The sequence below is a fragment of the Rhinatrema bivittatum genome, chromosome 2, assembly GCF_901001135.1.
Source record: "Rhinatrema bivittatum chromosome 2, aRhiBiv1.1, whole genome shotgun sequence".
Taxonomy (NCBI): domain Eukaryota; kingdom Metazoa; phylum Chordata; class Amphibia; order Gymnophiona; family Rhinatrematidae; genus Rhinatrema; species Rhinatrema bivittatum.
Window position 1 is genome coordinate 486856636 of NC_042616.1, and position 19704 is coordinate 486876339.

The 19704-nt window shown below is 43.3% G+C and overlaps 2 protein-coding genes across 2 annotated transcripts in view; one reads left to right on the forward strand and one right to left on the reverse strand.

Moving 5' to 3' along the window:
• LOC115085032 overlaps window positions 1-16001 on the reverse strand; it is a 113556-nt gene extending 97555 nt beyond the window's left edge. The window contains exon 1 of the mRNA XM_029590550.1: window positions 15673-16001. Within this exon, the coding sequence (XP_029446410.1) occupies window positions 15673-15783 (111 nt within the window). The 5' untranslated portion in view covers window positions 15784-16001. The remainder of the gene's footprint in view (window positions 1-15672) is intronic.
• Window positions 16002-16088: 87 nt separating this feature from the next.
• Window positions 16089-19704, forward strand: part of PSMG4 (proteasome assembly chaperone 4) — a 29440-nt gene continuing 25824 nt past the window's right edge. Inside the window, exon 1 of the mRNA XM_029590551.1 lies at window positions 16089-16459. Coding sequence (XP_029446411.1) covers window positions 16283-16459 — 177 coding nt within the window. The 5' untranslated portion in view covers window positions 16089-16282. The remainder of the gene's footprint in view (window positions 16460-19704) is intronic.

The following is a 19704-nucleotide window of genomic DNA, read 5'->3' on the forward strand; positions in this document are numbered from 1 at the left end:
CTTTAGAGGCTTTAAAGGAGAAAGGACTTATTATAGGAAAAATATATATCTTACCTGACGTGGGACCTTAATTTGCAATATCTTAGAAAATATATACCATTGAGGAGGCAGATCAGGCAGAATCCCGGCAAAGTCCAGCTTAGCCGCGCGCCCCTTAAGTGCGCGCAGCTTCAGCAGCGTGCCAGGTCTGCAGCACGCCACAGGCAGTTGAAATTTATAGTCCGTTTCTGGGTCCCAAGCCACACCCCTCGAGCGTCAGAATAAGCTGGGAGAGATTTCTCCGTTGGGACAAAGCTATGTTCACCCCTGGGGTCCTCAGCTGTTCCAGGTAATACAATTCTCCTCTCCGCCTCAGTAACACCAAGGCAGGCAGTTGAAATTTATAGTCCGTTTCCGGGTCCCAAGCCAAGCCCCTCGAGCGTCGTGTATCAGAATCAGCTGGGAGAGATTTCTCCGTTGGGGCAAAGCTACTTTCACCCCCGGGGTCCTCAGCTGTTCCAGGTAATACAATTCTCCTCTCCGCCTCGGTAAGACCAAGGCAGGTAGTTGAAATTTATAGTCTGTTTCCGGGTCCCAAGCCACACCCCTCGAGCATCGAGCGTCAGAATCAGCTGGGAGAGATTTCTCCGTTGGGGCAAAGCTACATTCACCCCCAGGGTCCTCAGCTGTTCCAGGTAATACAATTCTCCTCTCCGCCTCAGATAGTGCAATTTTTAAATAAATGATGGGGAAAGCAGACAGTTGCTCAGAAGCGCATGGTTCGGAATTATGTATCTTTGGAGGATACTAAGAGAACATGGAAATTAGGGCATCCCAGTAGAGGTTGCAATAAATGCTAAAATGAATAAGGTGCCTTTAAGTAAAGAGCAGACAGATTCCAAATTACTCTTGCAACGGATAAGCTGATTGTTAATACAAAGAAAAAAAACTTTGAAAATGTCTGTATACAAATGCTAGAAATCTAAAAAATAAGATGGGAGAGTTAGAGTATACAGCATTGGATGACGAGGTAGATATAATTGGCATATCTAAGACCTGGTGAAAGGAGGTTAATCAATGGGGCACTGTGATACCAGGGTACAAATTACATCAAAATCATAGGATGGATCAAATTGGTGGAGGGGTGATACTATATATTAAAGAGGGCACTGATTTAAACAGGATAAAAGTTCTGCAGGAAACAAAAATGTAATGTTGAATCTTTATGGATAGAAATTCCAGGTGAAAAGGGGAATAAAATAGTAGTGGGGGTGTATTACCGTCCACCTGGCCAGAATGAGTAAACGGACAATGAAACAGTAAAAGAAATTAGGGAAACTAACAAAATCACCACCATAGTAATAATGGGTGATTTCAATACCCAATGTATAAATGTATTAATTTATCCAATGACCAAGGATAACTTATAACAATACGTTGTCATAAAACTTTTATCTTATATTGTTGTTAGTATCACATGTGCTTTAACAATTTTTTGTGATGAATTTAAGGACCTTCATACTACCCATGGATAACAAGCGCAAACTTGTATTGCCACCGTTACGGGTCTTTTTTAATCATCGGTCCAATCACCATTTTTTTGTGATTAAGTTTTTCCAATTTTTCTTATTATTTTGAATACTTTTTCTTAAAATTTCAAAGAACTGTACTTCCCTTTTGCTTGAGTTGATAAAGTTCCAGAGTCTAGAGTCCAAGTCCGACGTGAACACGTTTCATAAGCCACTGCCTCAGGCACTTCTCAAGACGACTCGCTGAGCAGCAGCAATTGGTATAAGTTGTTATAAGTTATCCTTAGTCGTTGGTCATTGGATAAATTAATACATTTATACATTGGGTAATTGAAATCACCCATTATTACTGTGGTGGTATGTGATACTAACAACAATATAAAAGTTTTATGATACAACGTGATTGTTATAAATGATTTCAATTACCCCAATACTGAATGGGTGAATGTTACATCAGGACATGCTGGAGAGGTAAAGTTCCTAATTGAAATATATGACTGCTTCATGAAGCAACTGGTACAAGAACTAACAAGATGGGAAAATATTTTAGACCTAGTCCTTAGTGGAACACAGAATTTGGTATGAGAAGTAACAGTGTTGGAGCCACTTGGCAATAGTGATCACAACATGATCACATTTAACTTAACTGGAGGGAGGACACAAATCTACTGTGATAGCATTTAACTTTCAAAAAGGTAACTATGATAAAATGAGGAAAATTGGAAAACACTGAAAGGAGCAGCTGCAAAGTTTAAGAGTTTACATCAGGCATGGACATTGTTTAAAAATTCCATCTTGGAAGACCAGATCAGATATATTCCACACATTAGAAAAGGCGGAAGGAAGGCTAAACGAATACTCACATGGTTAAAAGGTTGGAGGAGAGAGAGGCTATAATAGCTAAAAACATTTTTCAAGAAATGAACAAAAGGATCCAAATGAAGAAAAGAGGAAACATAATCACTGGCAAGTTAGATGCAAAGCACTGAAAAGGAAGGCATAGAGAGAATTTGAAAAGAAGCTTGATGTGGAAACAAAAACTCATAATAAAAAAAACGTTTCCAGGTACATTCAAAGTAAAAAGCCTGAGAGAGTGTCAATTGGACCATTAGATGATCAAGGGGTAAAAGGGGCACTTAGGGACGACAAATCCATAGCAGAGAATTTAAATGAATTATTTTCTTTGTCTTCACTGAGGAAGATGTAAGAGAGATAACCAATGTACAATGTGAACTTTTTAAAGGGTTTTTTCCCCGTGATGGCAGCTTAAATGGCTGAGCACCACAAGAATTTTACATTTTTTATTTTCTGGGGTGCTGTCTGAGGTTTTCCCTTTTCACATTGCTTATTAAGAAGTACTTCATTGAGTGATATTGTTTTATAAGAAGTTTCTGTAATTTTAAATCTAATAGAAATAAAAGATAAAACAAAAAATATATACAATTATATAACACACAAAATTAGTATTTGTGTTTTAGAGATACCCATGCCAGAAGAGATACTCAAAGGTGATGAATCAGCAGAACTGAAAGAAATTTCAGTGAACCTGGAAGATGTAATAGAGCAAACTGACAAACTAAAGAGTAGCAAATCACCTGGAAGAACTGAAAAATGAAATTGCAGACCTGCTATTAGTAATCTGTAAACTATCATTACAATTATGGTACATGAAGATTGGAGGGTTGCTAATGTAACGCCAACTATTAAAAAGGGATCAAAGGGTGATCCAGAAAACGACAGACCAGTGAGTCTAACATCTGTCCAGCAAAATGGTAGAAACTATCAAAGAACACAATTGCTGAACATATAGATAGTGTAATGGGACAAAGCCAAATTTAGATTTAGCCAAGGGAAGGCTTTCCTCACCAATCTGCTACATTTTTTGAGGGCATAAATAAACATGTGGATAAGGGTGAACCAGTTGATATAGTGTATCTGGATTTCCAGAAAGCATTTGACAAAGTCCCGCATGAAAGACTTCTTGGGAAATTAAAAAGTCATGGGATACAAGGCAGTATCTTATTGTCGACTGGGAACTGGTTTAAAGATAGAAAATAGAGAACAGGGCTAAATGGTCAATTTTCTCAATGAAGAAACGTGAACAGTGGAGTACCCCAGGGATCTGTCTGGGACCCCTGTGGGAACAAGGATTGAGATGATCCAATTTGCAGATGACACACAATCATTCATAGTTGTTAAATCACAAGAGGATTATGAGAAATTGCACGAAATTGGGGATACAAATGGCAAATGAAATTTAATGTGGACAAGTGCAAAGTGATATAATTTGGGTTATTCTTCCCTAAGTAAATCTACATAATGCAAGGTTCCACATTAGGAGTCTCCATTCAGGAATAAGATCTAGGCATCATCTTTGATAATATGTGGATATCTTCTGCTCAGTATGCAGCAGTAACCAAGAAAGCAAAAAGAATGGAGAATAAAATAGAATATAATAATGCCTCTGTATCGCTCTATGGTGCAACCTCATCTGGAGTACTGTGTGCAATTCTGTTCACCACAACTCAAAAAAAAAAAAAAAGATACCAGTGTATCGCCAAGCACCGGGAGGTGTGTTGCAGCTCCCGGTGTCCCACTGCCCCGGTTGTACTTCCTTCTTCCAGCCCCCCATGGGTCAATGGAAAGCCTCCTTTCTTTCTGCTCCCACTGCCCAATGGGGAGCCTCCTTCATTCTAACTGCCCCCGCGCAGGCCAATCAGAAGCCTCCTCCCGTCTACCTGCCAGTGAGAGTAGGAAGAAGGGAGGAAACCTTTGATTGGCCGGTGAGGCAGGAAGAAGAGGCATCACTTAGCTCGAGAGTGGGGTGGTTGAGGGGGGCTGAGAGGAATGGCAGTGTCGAACCCCGACGAAGCAAGGCCACCACGGGAGCCCATCCCCGTGGCGGCAAAGAGGAAACCCGACCCCGACCAAGCAAGGCTGCCATGGGAGCCCATCCCGTGGCGGCAAAAAAGGCCAGCCGGAGTAAAGCTGAGGGAGCAAAGGAAGAAGAGGTTTGGTGGTGAGAGCTTGTGTGTGTGGATGTGAATGGGCGCCTGGGTGAGAGCTTGTTTATGTGGGTGTGAATGGGTGCCAGGGTGAGAGCTTGGGTGTGAACTGGTGCGAGAGCATTTGTGTGTGATTGAGAGAGAGAGACTGGTCAGGGAGGTGATGTGTTTCTGTGTGAGAGAGACTGGTCAGGAAGATGACTAGTGTGAGTGAGAGAGACCAAGACTAGTCGTGAGGTCTTATTGGGGGTGGGGGTGTGTGTGAGTGACTGGTTGTGGGCACTAAGGAAGAGGACTGTGAGGACAGAGCTTCAGCAGCCCTTGCTGCTTCTGGTGAGTGCTATTGGCCTGGAAGGGAAAGGAGTAGGAGAGTTGCTGGAGAGGGTAAGTAAAGATGTTTTTTTAAGTTTATTTTTCTTGATTGACTGCCATTTTAATTATTGGGTATTATGTGATGTCTGCTGTTTTGAAATATTGATATTTGGATGTTTTAATAATTTTTATGAGTTTTTAATTGTTGGATGTTATTCTGTTCAGCAGCTGTTTTGTAACATTTTTAGTATAGCTTTACAATTATTTCTGTGTGGCGCTCTATAGCAGCTTGGCTTATTTTGTTTTCCTAATAGGAAGTGTATTAGTGTTTAGGACCTGGTTTAATATTTGTAGTGTTGCTTTTTCATAGATAGGGTTGTTACTGTTTGAGTGTGTTCCATAATACAGGTGTAACTTTGTGCTGGTTAGTTTGTGTGCATTATTGCAGATCCTGGGACTAAGTTAGGTGCTATATTTCTCTTTCCATTTCTCCAGGTTTGCACTGCATGCAGAGTGGCTTTTTTGATTTTCCATTCCAGTTTTTGTCTCCATATTTATAATTTGTGGGTTTTCTGTACTTGGTGAAGGTCAGTTCTGGGTGTGTGACCGAGGTGAGGTATTTTACTAGCATGTAGGCATTTGTATCAATCTTATTTGTTGTGTTTTCTCAATAGAATATGCGTTAGTGGTAAATTACTGTCTTTTCATCAGGAAGGTTTTTGAGCCTGGTAATAAAGGGGGTTTGTTTTGCTTTTACTGAGATGTAAATAGAACCAGAATACCTTTTTTGTATGGCGAGTTGTACAGAGTGCCCTAGTTCTGCTCTGCACTCATTGCTGGGGGTCAAGGGGGTTCCCGTGGATGCAGAGTGTATGTTTACATTTAGCCCCGTGACGGTCACATGTTCAGTGTGTCACGCATGAGAGAACTAGCTGTCAGGTGTGTCCCAGCCGAAAAAAGGTTGAGAACCACTGCCCTAAGATGTGAAATAGACAAGGAATGTGATACCTTGACATAAAGATGGTGGCCCTGCTGTCTCTGGCAGGACTGCGTACAATGCACCAACAGAAAGAATGCCATCCACCAGCACCTATGGTGCTTGGAGGAGTAGACAACCCCCGCCGTATCCGACCGCCAATGATGCAGTCCACTGTTGCACTAAATCCTAATAGAGTCAGCATGTACCGTGTGACAAGTGTCTCCAGTGCCACTGGGGCTCTGACTATGGCGGTCTATGGTAGTGAGCTGTGTTCTGTGGCATCACCTCCATGGTACCCACACAGTACCTGATAACACTCCACAAGGCTGATCGCAGTCTTCAAATGGCGTCACGAATGGCTCAACGCCCTTTCCATCATGTAACAGCATTGGGTAAGCTCATGTTGACCGTGGTGCTCTGTGGCATCTGACCATGTCCACCATCAGACCGTGTCCACCGGTGCCCACAATGGCGACAGTGCCTGCAGTGTTATAAGCACTGTCAGTGCTCTCCCATGATGGCTTGCATCTATGGTCCCAAACAGCACCATGCTCAAGGTTTCAACGGTGCTTGACCAAGCCGTAGGTGCTCAACATGTTCTGCACACAACACCAAAGGCACCCCAGGCACCTGTGGATGTTGACAGCCTGGTGATACCCATAGTGCCCATGGTGGTCGAAGGCACTGATGACTCGCTAACACTGAAGGACCAAATATTTCAAGGGTTGGTGCCACCAATGGTGACCCTGCTGCCCGAAGGCATCAATAGTCCAATGACACCTATGGTGCTCGAAGGCGGAGGCTCTGCGGCATCAATGCGGGACAGACACACTGCATTGATGCCCAAAGGAACCAATGACGGCTGGTGCCATCGACTGTTCCCCTTGGCTCACCTATGCACCAGAGGGCGTCGATGGTGTGAGCTCAATGGCGTTCATTGCTAGTACCCATGGCTGACAAAAGCTTAGACAGCGCTCATCAGCATCAATGGTGCTCGAAGTCCCACAACAGTCCCCAATGCCCTACAACCCAGCGCCTTTAGCACTGGATGGTGACTCAAAGCATCCGAGAGCATCAGTGTCTACAGTGCCCGCCAGCCGTATGCCATCAATAGCACACCACATAGGGGCTCATCAGCACCCCGAACGCTTGATAGCCTTGAAGGCACTGGAGCATGGTGCACCATGGATGCCTCAGGGTGTCTCAGATCTGTGGTGACCCTGGTGCTCGACAACCCAAGGACGTCCAAGGCCTGAAGCTCCTGTCGCTCAAGGGCTTCAATGGCACTTGAGGGCTCATGAGCACCCCCATGCCTCGAGGTTGACCAGGGTGCTCAATGGCAATCCAGGTGCCCCCTGGCAGCGATGGTGTTCAACATCGAGAATAGGCCACAAATGGCATCATTAGCAACATGCCTAATGGCCTCCATGGCACTCAATGGCAGTCCCGGCACCTGACACAGTGTTGACTCTGATGTGTCAGTCTAAGGCCGTTGACGACGCTCGAGGTCAATGCTACCATTCTTCTGCATCGAGGCCCATGGCACTCGATGAATCTCGGGTCCATGGCCATTCCTCGGTGCATCTTCATGGCCCTCAATAGCATTTACAGTGTATGACTGCACCCACTGACACCTTTGGCATGGAAGGGCACTTGATAATATACATGGCGCTCGATGGCGTCTATGATTGATGGACTTTATGGCATCGAGGGCGGCCAAGCACTTTGATGGCATCAAGTGTGCCATGGCCACCCTCTTGCACAAGCAACAGATACCAGGCATGGCACTGAAGGTGCAGCAATAATGCTGTGCTGTCTGCCCAGGCTCCTGCTCACCCTCTTTCACAAAGAGACAGCACTGCCATCATTGGCAAGCAGTAGGGAAGGCTATGTCATCCAGGGATCCTGCCTGTGGAGACTAGTTTCTTAGAATGTGGGGAGGATGAGTTCTCCCCCCACAGGAATGGGGTGGTCCTCTATCCCATCACTGCCCATGCCTCCATCGATGACAATCGATCAGTGAAATGACATGGAACTCCTGCCAGAGTACAAGTTGAGCAAGTCCCCAGGCTCAGTGGACCATATGGCTCACACACCCGGAGTGTATCCTGTCAGTCCTGCCACCAACAGACAAAGGCATGAAAAAAGATAGAGCAAGGAGAGGATACAAAAACTAAACTACAGGTGCAGTATTTATTTAATAAGGAACAGAATTAGACTCTGTCAGGCTGCACAGCAAGTAAGGCCTACCATGCGGCTGGCAGAGAGTTAAGAGGAAGAGAAAAAGAAAAAAGAAAATTACCCAAGGTAAAAAATAGAAAAACAGCTACAGATCCAGAAAATTCACAACAAAAAACTGTGAAGAGAGAGCAAAGCTGAATACTTTGACCACACTGCTCTGTGGAAAAAAAGACTGAGGGACTATGCCTAAGGAACAGGGAGATAACTACAATTGCACATGCCTAGCAAAGCATGTTTGAAAGTTCTAGAATCTGAGATCAATGTTCCAGACCGGTCTCCATCCTATGATAGCACTCATGTGAGGACTTCCATCTTGCTTGTCCTCAGAGAAATAAGGGATGTTATTTACCCTTTCAGTTAGTACTAACACTAAGGACACTCCATGAAACTAACAAGTAGCAAATGAAAAACAAATTGGAGAAAGTACATTTTCACTCAGTTTTCTCTCTCTTCATCCTCCAGGACTTCCTTTTATTCTCCATTCCTTTTTTAATAATTCCTAACATTCTATTTGCTTTATTGGCTGCTGCTGCTGCACATTAAGCCGAGGATTTCAACGTATTGTCCTCAATGACATCAAGATCCCTTTTCTGGATGGTGACTCCAAATGTAGAACCTCGATTCTGTACTTAGAATTATTTTTACCTACTTGCATCACTTTGCACTTGTCCACATTAAATTTCTTCTGTCACTTAGATGCCCAGTCCCCCAGACTGGCAAAGTCCTTCTGCAGGTCCTCATAGGCCACTCATGTTTAACAACTTTGAATATTCATGTTTAATCTGAAAATCTGATCACCTCAATGGCTGCTCCCTTTTCCAGTTCATTTATGTAAAATGTTAAAACAGCACCAGTCCCAATACAGATCACTATTCACCTCTTTTCATTAGGAAAACTGACCATTTTGTCCAACCCTCTCTCCTATCTTTTAACCAGTTACTGACCCACAGTAGGAACCACCACCTATCTATACAATAAACAACTTCTGTACTAAGCTTAAAACAACCCACAGTGTTTGCTAAATTTCCTTCACCATGTATGCCTATTAAGATAATCTTCTCCTTAAGGACAATATCCCTGGCCTCAGAAGTTTGTTTTAAACACAGTCTCTGTTCCAACAACACCCTCCATAGATTATATTGTGCCTCTTGTGGCCCTTGCACAATCAGTGCTGTTTTTTAAAAACACAAATGTAATCAGCATCTATTCTTGACTGAGCATAAAAAATAAGGAAGCAGAGATGTTAACAGTTTTGCACAGTATACTGAAAGTGTACATGACTAATTCCACTGTATATTTGGAGTTATAGCTTTACTAGATCCGCAACTGCAATGCAATGCAAGTGTGATTAATATTTACAATATTGCAGTGCCAACAGGTGCACAGAAAAACATGCTATTAACCAATGTCAATGCAGTGCAAAGAAAATCCAAGGAGGCGATCACTTTTATTATGGGTCTCCAGCATGATTTCCAGTTCGGCATTAGGGAATGCACGTATTGTAAACTGAATTTTATGAGACCCTTTAAGGCAGTTAATTCAACAATCCTCGCCAAAGAACTCTCAATAGCAGCATTGCCTATAAAATGAAAGGCCTTTCTAAAACAATTCAGTGTGTTCACTAAGGGGTAGATTTTAAAATGCTTACTTGCGTGGGTGGTAGTACGCACGCCGGGCCTATTTTAAAAAAGGACCAGCAACGCACGTAAAAGCCCCGGGATGGCAGGGCTGGGGGGCGGTCCGGGGAGGAGCTAGAGGTCCCCGGCACAGCGGCCATTTGTCGCTGTGCTGGGGGATTTTGTGCCTGCAGGGTGCCGACAGGCACAACGGAAAATTAAAGGAATGGGGGGGGGTTTAGAAAAGGGCTAGAGGGCGAGTAGGTTAGGGAAAAGGGTAGGAAGGATAGAGTAGGGGGATGGGAAATTCCCTCACAGGCCACTCCTAAATTGGACCGGCCTGGGAGGGAACAGGTGAAGGCCGCAGGCATCGGCACACGCAAGATGCACTAGTGTGCACCCCCTTGCCCGCGCCGACCCCTGATTTTATAACATGCAAGCACATGTTATAAAATTGGGCGTCCATGTGTGTGCGCCGGGTAGCTCGCGCACATGGACACCCGAGCACAAGTTCTTAAAATCTACCCCTATGTCAGCAGTAAACTCTGACAAAGTATTAAACATGCAGGAAATCAAGACATGATGCAGGGAAAAATACGTTATGCCCATCGAAGATAAGTAAAAAAATGTCTCACTGCAGACAGTTATGGTGAACTGAGCTTATGGCATGGCCAGATTTAGGGTGGAGTGTTTGAAAATATACATTACCTGTCGTCTAAAGAATTTGGACAAAGACACCACTGATAATTAAGCAGTAGGTGGAATTTTACTGCTGGAAAACCCCCCAGCACCAGTTCATCTAAAGCTCAAGCTCTGGCATCTGAAGGATGAGGCAACATAGCCCAGGTAGGGCAAGGCCCATAGAGAACTGGTGGGCTAAAGATGACCAAAAGGGAAAAAGAATGCTTGAAAGCGAGGGAAGAATGGGAGGAAGGGTCCCTAGAGGGAAGAGGAGGCGGCAGGGAAAGGGGGAACAAAGGAAAGCCATAAAGGAACAATAAAGGAAAAGAAAAACAAAAAAAGACAAAACAAGTAGGAAAAAAGAAAAATAATAAAAAAAAAAATGAAAACAATTAAATTCCCCATGCTCCTAAAACTTTTTGGGCTGACACCTAAATTTTGTAAATGTTTTATTATCAACCACTTAGATGTCCTAAGTGCATAACAATAAGATGAAATACTGAATAAACCAAAATCTTGGTCATATGATTTTTCTGATGAACCACAGCTCTATTTTTTATTATTTTGTATCATCTGGATATGACAGTAGTATCCAAAGTATGAAAAAATATAACATGCAAAAATAAAGAAACATTCCGCATAAAATTCTTTATATGTAGCTTTACATTGTAATCAGTGACTCTAAAAATCTATCCCGGCATTGCAATTCTTTATAAAAGATTTCAATGTAGAGCCAAAATTTATCTTTTCCGGGTGTACCATCTTTCTTTAATATATCTTAGACAGCAATATAGTGCTTACTTAGGAAGTTACAAAGAAACTCTAAACACATGGTTTGCCTTTTTTTTTTTTTTTTATATACAACTTTTTGTACTGATTAATCATTTCATAGCTCATTCACTGAAGTTAGCAGAGATTTACTTAGGGAAAATTTAGAAATGGCTATTTCATAACAGGTGAAACATTTCTAAAACAGAGTATTTTATTTGGAAGGCGACCTGTATTTGAGGATTTTCCTTCTTTACAGCTTGAAGGTCATATGATCAAATTTTCTAAACATGTATGTGATTTTGAGATCCTACTTGACCCAAATCTCTCAATGAAAGTTCATATCAATAATATCATTAAAGTTGATTATTACAAGTTGCATATGTTATGATGTCTCAAGCCTTTACTGTCCCATTATGATTTTCAAACAGTCTTGCAGTTATTATTCTTTTTAGGACTTCATTATTGCAATTTGCTCTTGCTTGGTCTTCCAGAGAATTCTTTTTGGGCCCTACAGATACTACAAAATTTAGCGGCTTATGTGTTGACCGGGCAAAGTAGATATGACCATGTAACTCTTGTTTTGGTCTCTTTCCAATGGCTGCTGACCTATTGGAGAATAAACTTTGAAAGACCTTAATGTTGACTTTTAGATTATTTAACAATGATAGTGTGCTATGGTTGGGAGCTTTATTACGGGTACATACCATTCTGTTCACTTACATCTGCAAACAGGTCTCCTAGAAGTTTCAAGTGGTCAAGTAGCTCATCTTGGCAAAGTAAGAGAGTATGCTTTTTTCAACTGCAGGGCCCACTCTCTGGAATTCTATGCTAAAGAAGCTTCCAACAATGTCAAATATAATCATGTTTCAAATGTGTTGAAGATATGGTCGTATCAACAAGCCTTTAAGCCTGATAATTAAAAAAGGTTCTGATGCAATTAGTGGCTTTATATTAATAAGACATCTGAATTTATTAAGCAAATAAGGGCTTTTTTTTTTTATTTATGAAGTTAAAACATACAAAGTTGCCATTCTGGGTCTGACCAAGGGTCCATCAAGCCCAACATGCTATTTCCAACAGTGGCCAATCCAGGATACAAGTATCTAGCAAGTACCAAAACATTAAACAGATCCCATGCTAGTAATGCCAATAATAAGCAGTGGCTATTCCCCAAGTCAACTTGACTAATAGCAGTTTATGGACATCTCTGGGAATTTGTCCAAATCTTTTTTAAACCCATCTTTTTTAAACCCATCTAAGTTAATTGTCTTAACCATATCCTCTGGCAATAAATTCTAGAGCTTAATTGTGCATTGAGAGAAAAAAAAAATGTTCTCCAATTTGTTTTAAATGTGCTACTTGCTAACTTCATGGAGTGAACAACAGATTCACATTTACCCTTTCTAGTCTTCTCAGGATTTTGTATTCCTCCATCATATCCCCTCCTCAGCCATCTCTCCTCCAAATTGAACAGTCCTAACCTCTTTAGCCTCTCCCTCATTGGGGAGCCATTCCATCCCCTTTTATCATTTTGGTGGCTCTTCTCTGTAAATTCTATGTCTTTTTGAGATGCAGTGACCAGAACTGAACACAGTAGTCAAGGTGCGGTCTCACCATGAAGCGATACAGAGGTATTATGGCATTCTCCATTTTATTCACCATTCTCTTCCTAATAATGTGTAACATTGTTTGCTTTTTTGACCACCAGAGCACAGTAAGCTGATGCTGTACTCTTTAATATAATGTTTGACACCCTAAAATGTGCCCCTTTACAATCCCAAAAATTCAGGATTAACTATGACCACATGCATTAAAGAAACGTGATGGTCTATCTAGAGATTGTTTCCCAAACTTTTCAAGTCCAGAGCACACCTATTTTAACTAAAATGTTATGTGGCACACCAGCCTCCATGCAGCAGGCAGTGCAGACACAGAGGACTCATATGGTCAAAAGAAAAGCTAGGAGAGCGCTGATAGATCCCACCAGTCCCTCTGTCACATTTTAAAATAAAGGTAAAGAGAAGGAGAATCCATCACGATAGAGCAGCTCCCCCTATATACAAGCACAGTAGAAGGGAGAAGTGGGTGTGGTGTGGGCAATTGGATAGGTTAGTTACCTTAGCTGCCATAGCTCCTTTACTGCTGCTGCTCAACACTCTAGAGTAAGTCACATCCAATGCTCAGTGCACACTCTCCCCATCTTAATCAGCCTAGGGATAAAACAGAGTCTGAAAGGACTCAAAGGAGGAGGGGCAACAAGAGAGGAAGGTACTGTGCATCCTTTACAAAGTAGAGCCCAGCTATCTATGCCCTACATGCTGCACATTAATAACCACATTCTGGTGTTCATGCTATTGCAACCTATGGTTACTAAGAGAATGGAATTCTAATGGCCTCTAGTGGCAAAGTTTTGGTATTTTGGACTGCTATAAAAGAGCATGCTCCATTTTGTTGTGGAGTCACTCCATGAAAGCCTCTGAAGGAATCAAGATCAACTTTTCCCAGCATGCTCCCCTAGAGGAACCCAGCTCCCTGTACAGCAACCTGGGGCTCCAGGGAGGATAATGCCAGCTATTTTATGAGACTCTTCCTGCCACAATTTGGGAAAATCTTCAGAGAGTGAGTACTCTGGCATTACAGCAGTTCCACTGTAAGTGAATTCTCTAAAATATGAGTATTGCCTACTGCAGGACTAAATAAACTGCACCAGGCAGCAAGGTCAACTGCTGATGTCTTTGGGATTCATTTAAATGTATTTAACTATCTCATGTCTGGAATCTGCATTTCTCTATGACTTAAATATGCTAAGAAATAAAACGATGGTTGGACTTAAAGGGAGTTAATCCCATAGTTTTACTGGAAGCTGCACAAGGGCTTGAAGGGATTGGACTGAGAGTACACCCAAAGCCTGTGAATCCTGCTATGTTTTGCAAGGTCAGTGTACTGGCAGGTTACACTGTACCTAGGAAAAAGAGGCATGCATGATTATACATGTTCTCAGAAAGGAGCTCTCTCACATTTCAAAGCCACTCTTAGTGTCTTTTGTTGCTCCAAAGTGGAAAGAGCAGTTCTTGGATACTGATCTGGATCTGAGCATCAGGCAGGGTTGATTTTCCATGGCACACCTGATTAGGTCTTTAGACATTGATTGGGGAAACTCTGCTGTAGGCTATGGATTTTCAGCATCCCTTCCCCTTCTCTTGTACTATTAGTTATAGCTTCTTATGCAGAGATTGCAGTTTGTGGATGACAAACAACTCTCAGGTCACCTCACAACAAACCTCTTTGTAATGGACAATTATCTGGGAACAGCAAAAGTGTCCTTTGGGGGGTGATCGAGTGATTTCTTCATCCAGAACTTGTAATCTGTGAATAAGAAGCTGGGTGAAAAGTGGGCTGGGGTAGGCAACTAAAATCACTGGCTTATACATATAAGATTACTTTTCTAAATGTGAGTATAGTCATATCTTACACAAATTGTTTAATGTTGTAAAGATGTGTGTTTTAGGATGACTCAAATATGATTTGAAAGGGCACAGAGTAAGAAAAAGCACAAGGAAAGAGGAACCAAGAACCAACCTCAGCCTTCAAAATCATAAGGACCGCACAACTTTCTTCTGCAGCTGACAAAGCGGACTCAATAAATTGATCATTCTGTAAGATGTCACCTGCATCTGTCATTTTCTTCTACACTAGACTAACAGGGCTATCCCCTCTGAATTTTTCTTCATGTTCTTTACAAAGACACCAAGCACCTTCTTCTGTGGCTGAACCCTCTACGCACTGTATTCAGTCACAGAGCCCACCAAGTGTCACCAGGCCGGCAACACTGAATGACAAGACAACAAATCACCTTTGCAGCGAGAGAAAGCGGGGCAGGTCCATACCTTCTCATGGCTTCAGGCTTTCATGCAGCAGGAAAACAGTTATTTTTAGACCACCACACCAGATCTGAAATCTTCCTTAGAAAATGAAGAGAACAAGGGTTTCTCTTTCTATTCCTAGTGAAGACCAAAACTCAACCTTGCGAACCAGGGCGAGAGGCCAGCACTCTCACTCACAGGCCGATGCAACATCGTGTGCTGATCCTAGCGCACAGGTTAGAGTGCTTGGACTCACGTTTTGAACGCACTAGGCTAACACCCAATGCAATAAGGGATCAGTGCGTCCAAAATGCACATCCAAATCAGCGCATAGCTAATAGCGCTCTTCCCAATACTAAGTAGGAAGTTAGGAGCAGCATGAAAAACGAAATTTTACCAGCAGTCAGGTTACAAAAACAGACAATTAATGAACGTCCGTTTTCCTAACCAGCTCAATTAATGGGCAAACTAACAGGTGCACAGCCACACCTCCTGAGCACTAGGGATGCACAATTTATCCTTTTTAGCGGGGCTGCTCATTTGCCTATTGCATGGAGGGCCCAGGAGATGTGACTGGACGAACTTTTTTTGCGTGCACTTTATTAGACCGGCCTGTCAGGAAAGCGGAGGTCCGCGCCTTATTACAATGCACTCACATAGCATACGTTTTGTGTGTGTGTTGGGGGAGAGACTTACTTCAACCACTTGGGCGGGAACGGCTTTCTGTCTCCCGTCCACCGCCGCCTCATAATTAACCAACAGCTCCACGACCCAGGGGCGCGGAAAGCTGGAGCCCACAGCCGACATGATGCTGCTACTTCGGCGCCTGCCCAGCTCGCTCTCTCTTTCCCTCAGGCTCCCACGCCCCGCCCTCTGACATCAGGCCACGAGCGACGCTTCCGCCCGGGGAGGCCGACGCGCTTGCTTCCATTGCTGAGCGCGCCGACGGCAGGAGAGAGTAAGAAGGGGGAAGAGCGCCCCCTTCCGCCTCATCGTTTGTGTTTTGCAAGGTAAACTTTTCTGGTAAAGATTTATTTTGCTTTCCCATATTTTTTTTTTAACTATAAACTACCAATGTCGGGCAGTTGTGGTTTAGAGAGGACTATTGGTTTTTTTTTCCTCCGTTGTCTCTCTGGCCCGGCGGTTCGCTGAAGTTGTGTGAGTTAAAAAAAAACAAAAAAAAAAAAAAATCGCCGCAACAAAATCCCGCCTGGCCTCGCCTACCGCGGCTCTGGGGAGCGCGCGCCCGGCTCCGGAAACCGAGAGTGAAGCGCGCGTGAGCCGCGGCGCGAGCGGATCTGGCGGTATGGAGGCGAGCCCCAGTGCTGCCACCGGCTCGGCCATTTCTCTGCACAATTTCTCTGAGCGGATTAAAGAGCAGCAGGTTCATTTCCACGTCATGGCCATGACGGATTGTTTCTTCCTGTGGATCGGGACCGCACCGACGCTCTCTAGCCTCGCCGTGGCCATGTGCAACAGATTTGTAAGTTGGGCTTCCTCCTCCTCCCATGTCTCAGTCCTGCTGGACTCCCACGCATCTCTCTTTTTAAGTGGTCAAACCACTGCATAATTGGGGCCGATGTAATAAGGTGCGCTGAAGCTGCCGCGGGTTTGTGCTGGCCTGTATGCACGTTTGTACGCACGTTTTCCTGTGCAAAACCCTATGCTGGGATGTAATAAGGGTTTTGTGCGGGAGGAAAAAAGCACGTATGAACACACTTACAGACCCGTGTTTTTTTCGTGCATGAATGCATGCAAAGTAGGTGATAAGCTAATCATAAGCAATGCAGGGAGCTGCACTAATGCTAGTGCAGGTTTTTAATGCGGTTTTTTACCGCCATGGTCAGGGAACAAGTTAAGTGTCAGAGCCGACTCAGGGGCCTATCTTGGCATCTGAGCGTCCTGAAAATCACCTAGTTGAGTGCCTAGCTTATGTAGGTGCTTTTCTGGATGCCTGATCATATATATTCGCAACCAAGTAAGAGCTGAGCTCAGCACCTCAGCAGCAAGATTAGCTACGCGGCTTTCTGTGTGCCCGATCGTATAGATTCACAATCAACTAAGCGCCTAGCTCAGTGCCTGAATGGCAACATTTGCTTGGCACTGTTCTGGGTGCTAGAGTATCAATATTCGCTCCCTGCTGAGTGCCTATGTCAGCACTTGAGCATCCAGATAGGTGCTCAGTTGGATACCAATCTCGCTGCTATACCAGTGTGAATTAGCATCCATAAAAATATTTGCCATGTTTTCTGCAGCACAGTTATTTGAAATATTAATAATATTTTCCAGGGTCATACTTTCACTTAATAGGGAGACCCGTTAGCTCGCTTTTATGTGTGGATTATCGTCACGGGTTTTGAGCGCTGATGTGGCCGCTTATTACATAGGACCTTACTGCGCTTAGGTACGTGCATTTCTCCGTATGTGCGTAGATTTCTGCATGCAAATCATTTGCATTATTTATCTATTTTTTTTACATCTCACGGAAGCAGCATCTTCAGCCGCAAGCGGTGATCAAAACCCGAGCTCATAACTAGTGCCTGTTTTGCCGCGGGTCTCATTACATCGGTCTCAATGTAATTTGTCCGTGGACGAGTGTACAAAATAGCCCTACATCTTGAGTGACGGCACCAGCATGGACCAATCCTAATCTTCCATAGCGCCAAACAAACTGGAAAACTTTTTGGAGCATGAGTGAATGTTTCTACAGTTAGTTACGGCTCTCATGTATCTCAGCCTATTTTTTCCTCTGTGCGGTACTAACGCATTTGATGTTCTAAAAAGTTAATGCGATAGGCCTAATTAGTGTTTGTTTATTTTTCTTATATCTTAGCTTTTTCTCATGGAAACGCCTAAAGGTAACATACCATTTAAATTATGCCAGAAATGTCCTAAAAGGATGGGGGGGGGTGAGACCTTCATGAGGTATGTATTTTTTGCCTGGGACCTGAGCATGACCCTACATTGTCTGGGCCATGCAGAAGAATGTCACCCAGAGCTCTTAAAATACTATTATCATAAATTGACTTTGGAGCTTAATGAGAACAAATATTTACCAAAAAAGTGCAAATGTTCCCTGTCAAAGGAAGCCCAATCTCCTCTAAACACTCTTTTAAAAAAAAAAAAAAAAATCAGAGAAAACTTCTTCAAGATCATCATTGTTAAAGCATAGTAAAGAGCATAAACAAAAGGAAAAGCATGCTAAAAGACATAAGGCTTCAGTGGTTAAGGGTTTGAAATCCAGTTCCAAAAGACATGAACATGTAAAAGCCCGATCAGCAGAGGCAATGTCTATTGCGCCTTTAGAGACTTCTTATTCTGCAGTGCCATCGCATTCTTTGGTGCTTTCGCTCATTGTGGTGCCATCGCTTATGGAGTAGTCTATGGTGCCATTTTGCAGGGAGCCTTCTATGGCACCTAAACGTATAATGTGAACCATGGCTCCATCACCTGTGGGGCAAGCCATGGTGCGATCTCACTTTATTGGTGCCATTACATATAGATAAATCTATGGCGCAATTGCACATGGTACAATCTACTATGAAGTCTCTAGCTATGGTGCAATTCTAAAAACCTTCTTTAATAAAAAGATATAATTACGATGGAGAAGGTACAGAGAAGCGCTACCAAAATAAGGGGAACAGCTCCCCTATGAGGAAAGACTAAAGAGGTTAGGACTTTTCAGCTTGGAGAAGAGAAGGCTGAGGGGGGGGGGGGATATGATAGAGGTGTTTAAAATCATGAGAGGTATAGAACGGGTAGATGTGAATCGGTTATTTACTCTTTCGGATAATAAAAGGACTAGGGGGCACTCCATGAAGTTAGCATGTGGTACATTTAAAACTAATCGGAGAAAGTTCTTTTTTACTCAACGCACAATTAAACTCTGGAATTTGTTGCCAGAGGATGTGGTTAGTGCAGTTAGTATAGCTGTGTTTAAAAAAGGATTGGATAAGTTCTTGGAGAAGTCCATTACCTGCTATTAATTAAGTTGACTTAGAAAATAGCCACTGCTATTACTAGCAACGGTAACATGGAATAGACTTAGTTTTTGGGTACTTGCCAGGTTCTTATGGCCTGGATTGGCCACTGTTGGAAACAGGATGCTGGGCTTGATGGACCCTTGGTCTGACCCAGTATGTCATGTTCTTATGTAATACAACAGACTATAGTGCCTTTTCAAGTAGAAGAATTTATGGCACATTCAGATGTTGTTTAATTATCAGATTCGGTTGGAATTATTCCCCCTTAGGTTTTTCCAGTTGTAACTGCATCCAGGAGTTCAGAAAAGATCAAAAAAGAAGTATTATAATGTTGTGGGAACACTGGAGGCGGTCCCATCTCTGGGATTTCATGCACCCTTGGGCCACGACACCGCCGCAGAGGAGCTCTGGCAAGCGCCGTGGCAGGCAAGGAGTGTCCAAGTATGGGCTGAAGATTCAGGAACGCTGAACCCTGGCCACTATCGAACCTGATTGCATAGAGAGACCCAACAACGCAATGCTGGTCTCTGGAGTAGCCCTCCGGCCACTCGATAGCCCTTTTCGACCTGCCGCAAAGGAGCAGCAAATGCAACACGACGGACAGTGGCTGAAGGGCGTAGACATCAAAGGAAGACGTCAAATGAAGACGAAGACTCAGGAATCGTGAGGGCTTCACGGAGACTTGGTTACATGAAGAGTGAAGATGAAGTCAAAGACTTGAAGGGCTGAGATGAGACTCAGGGTA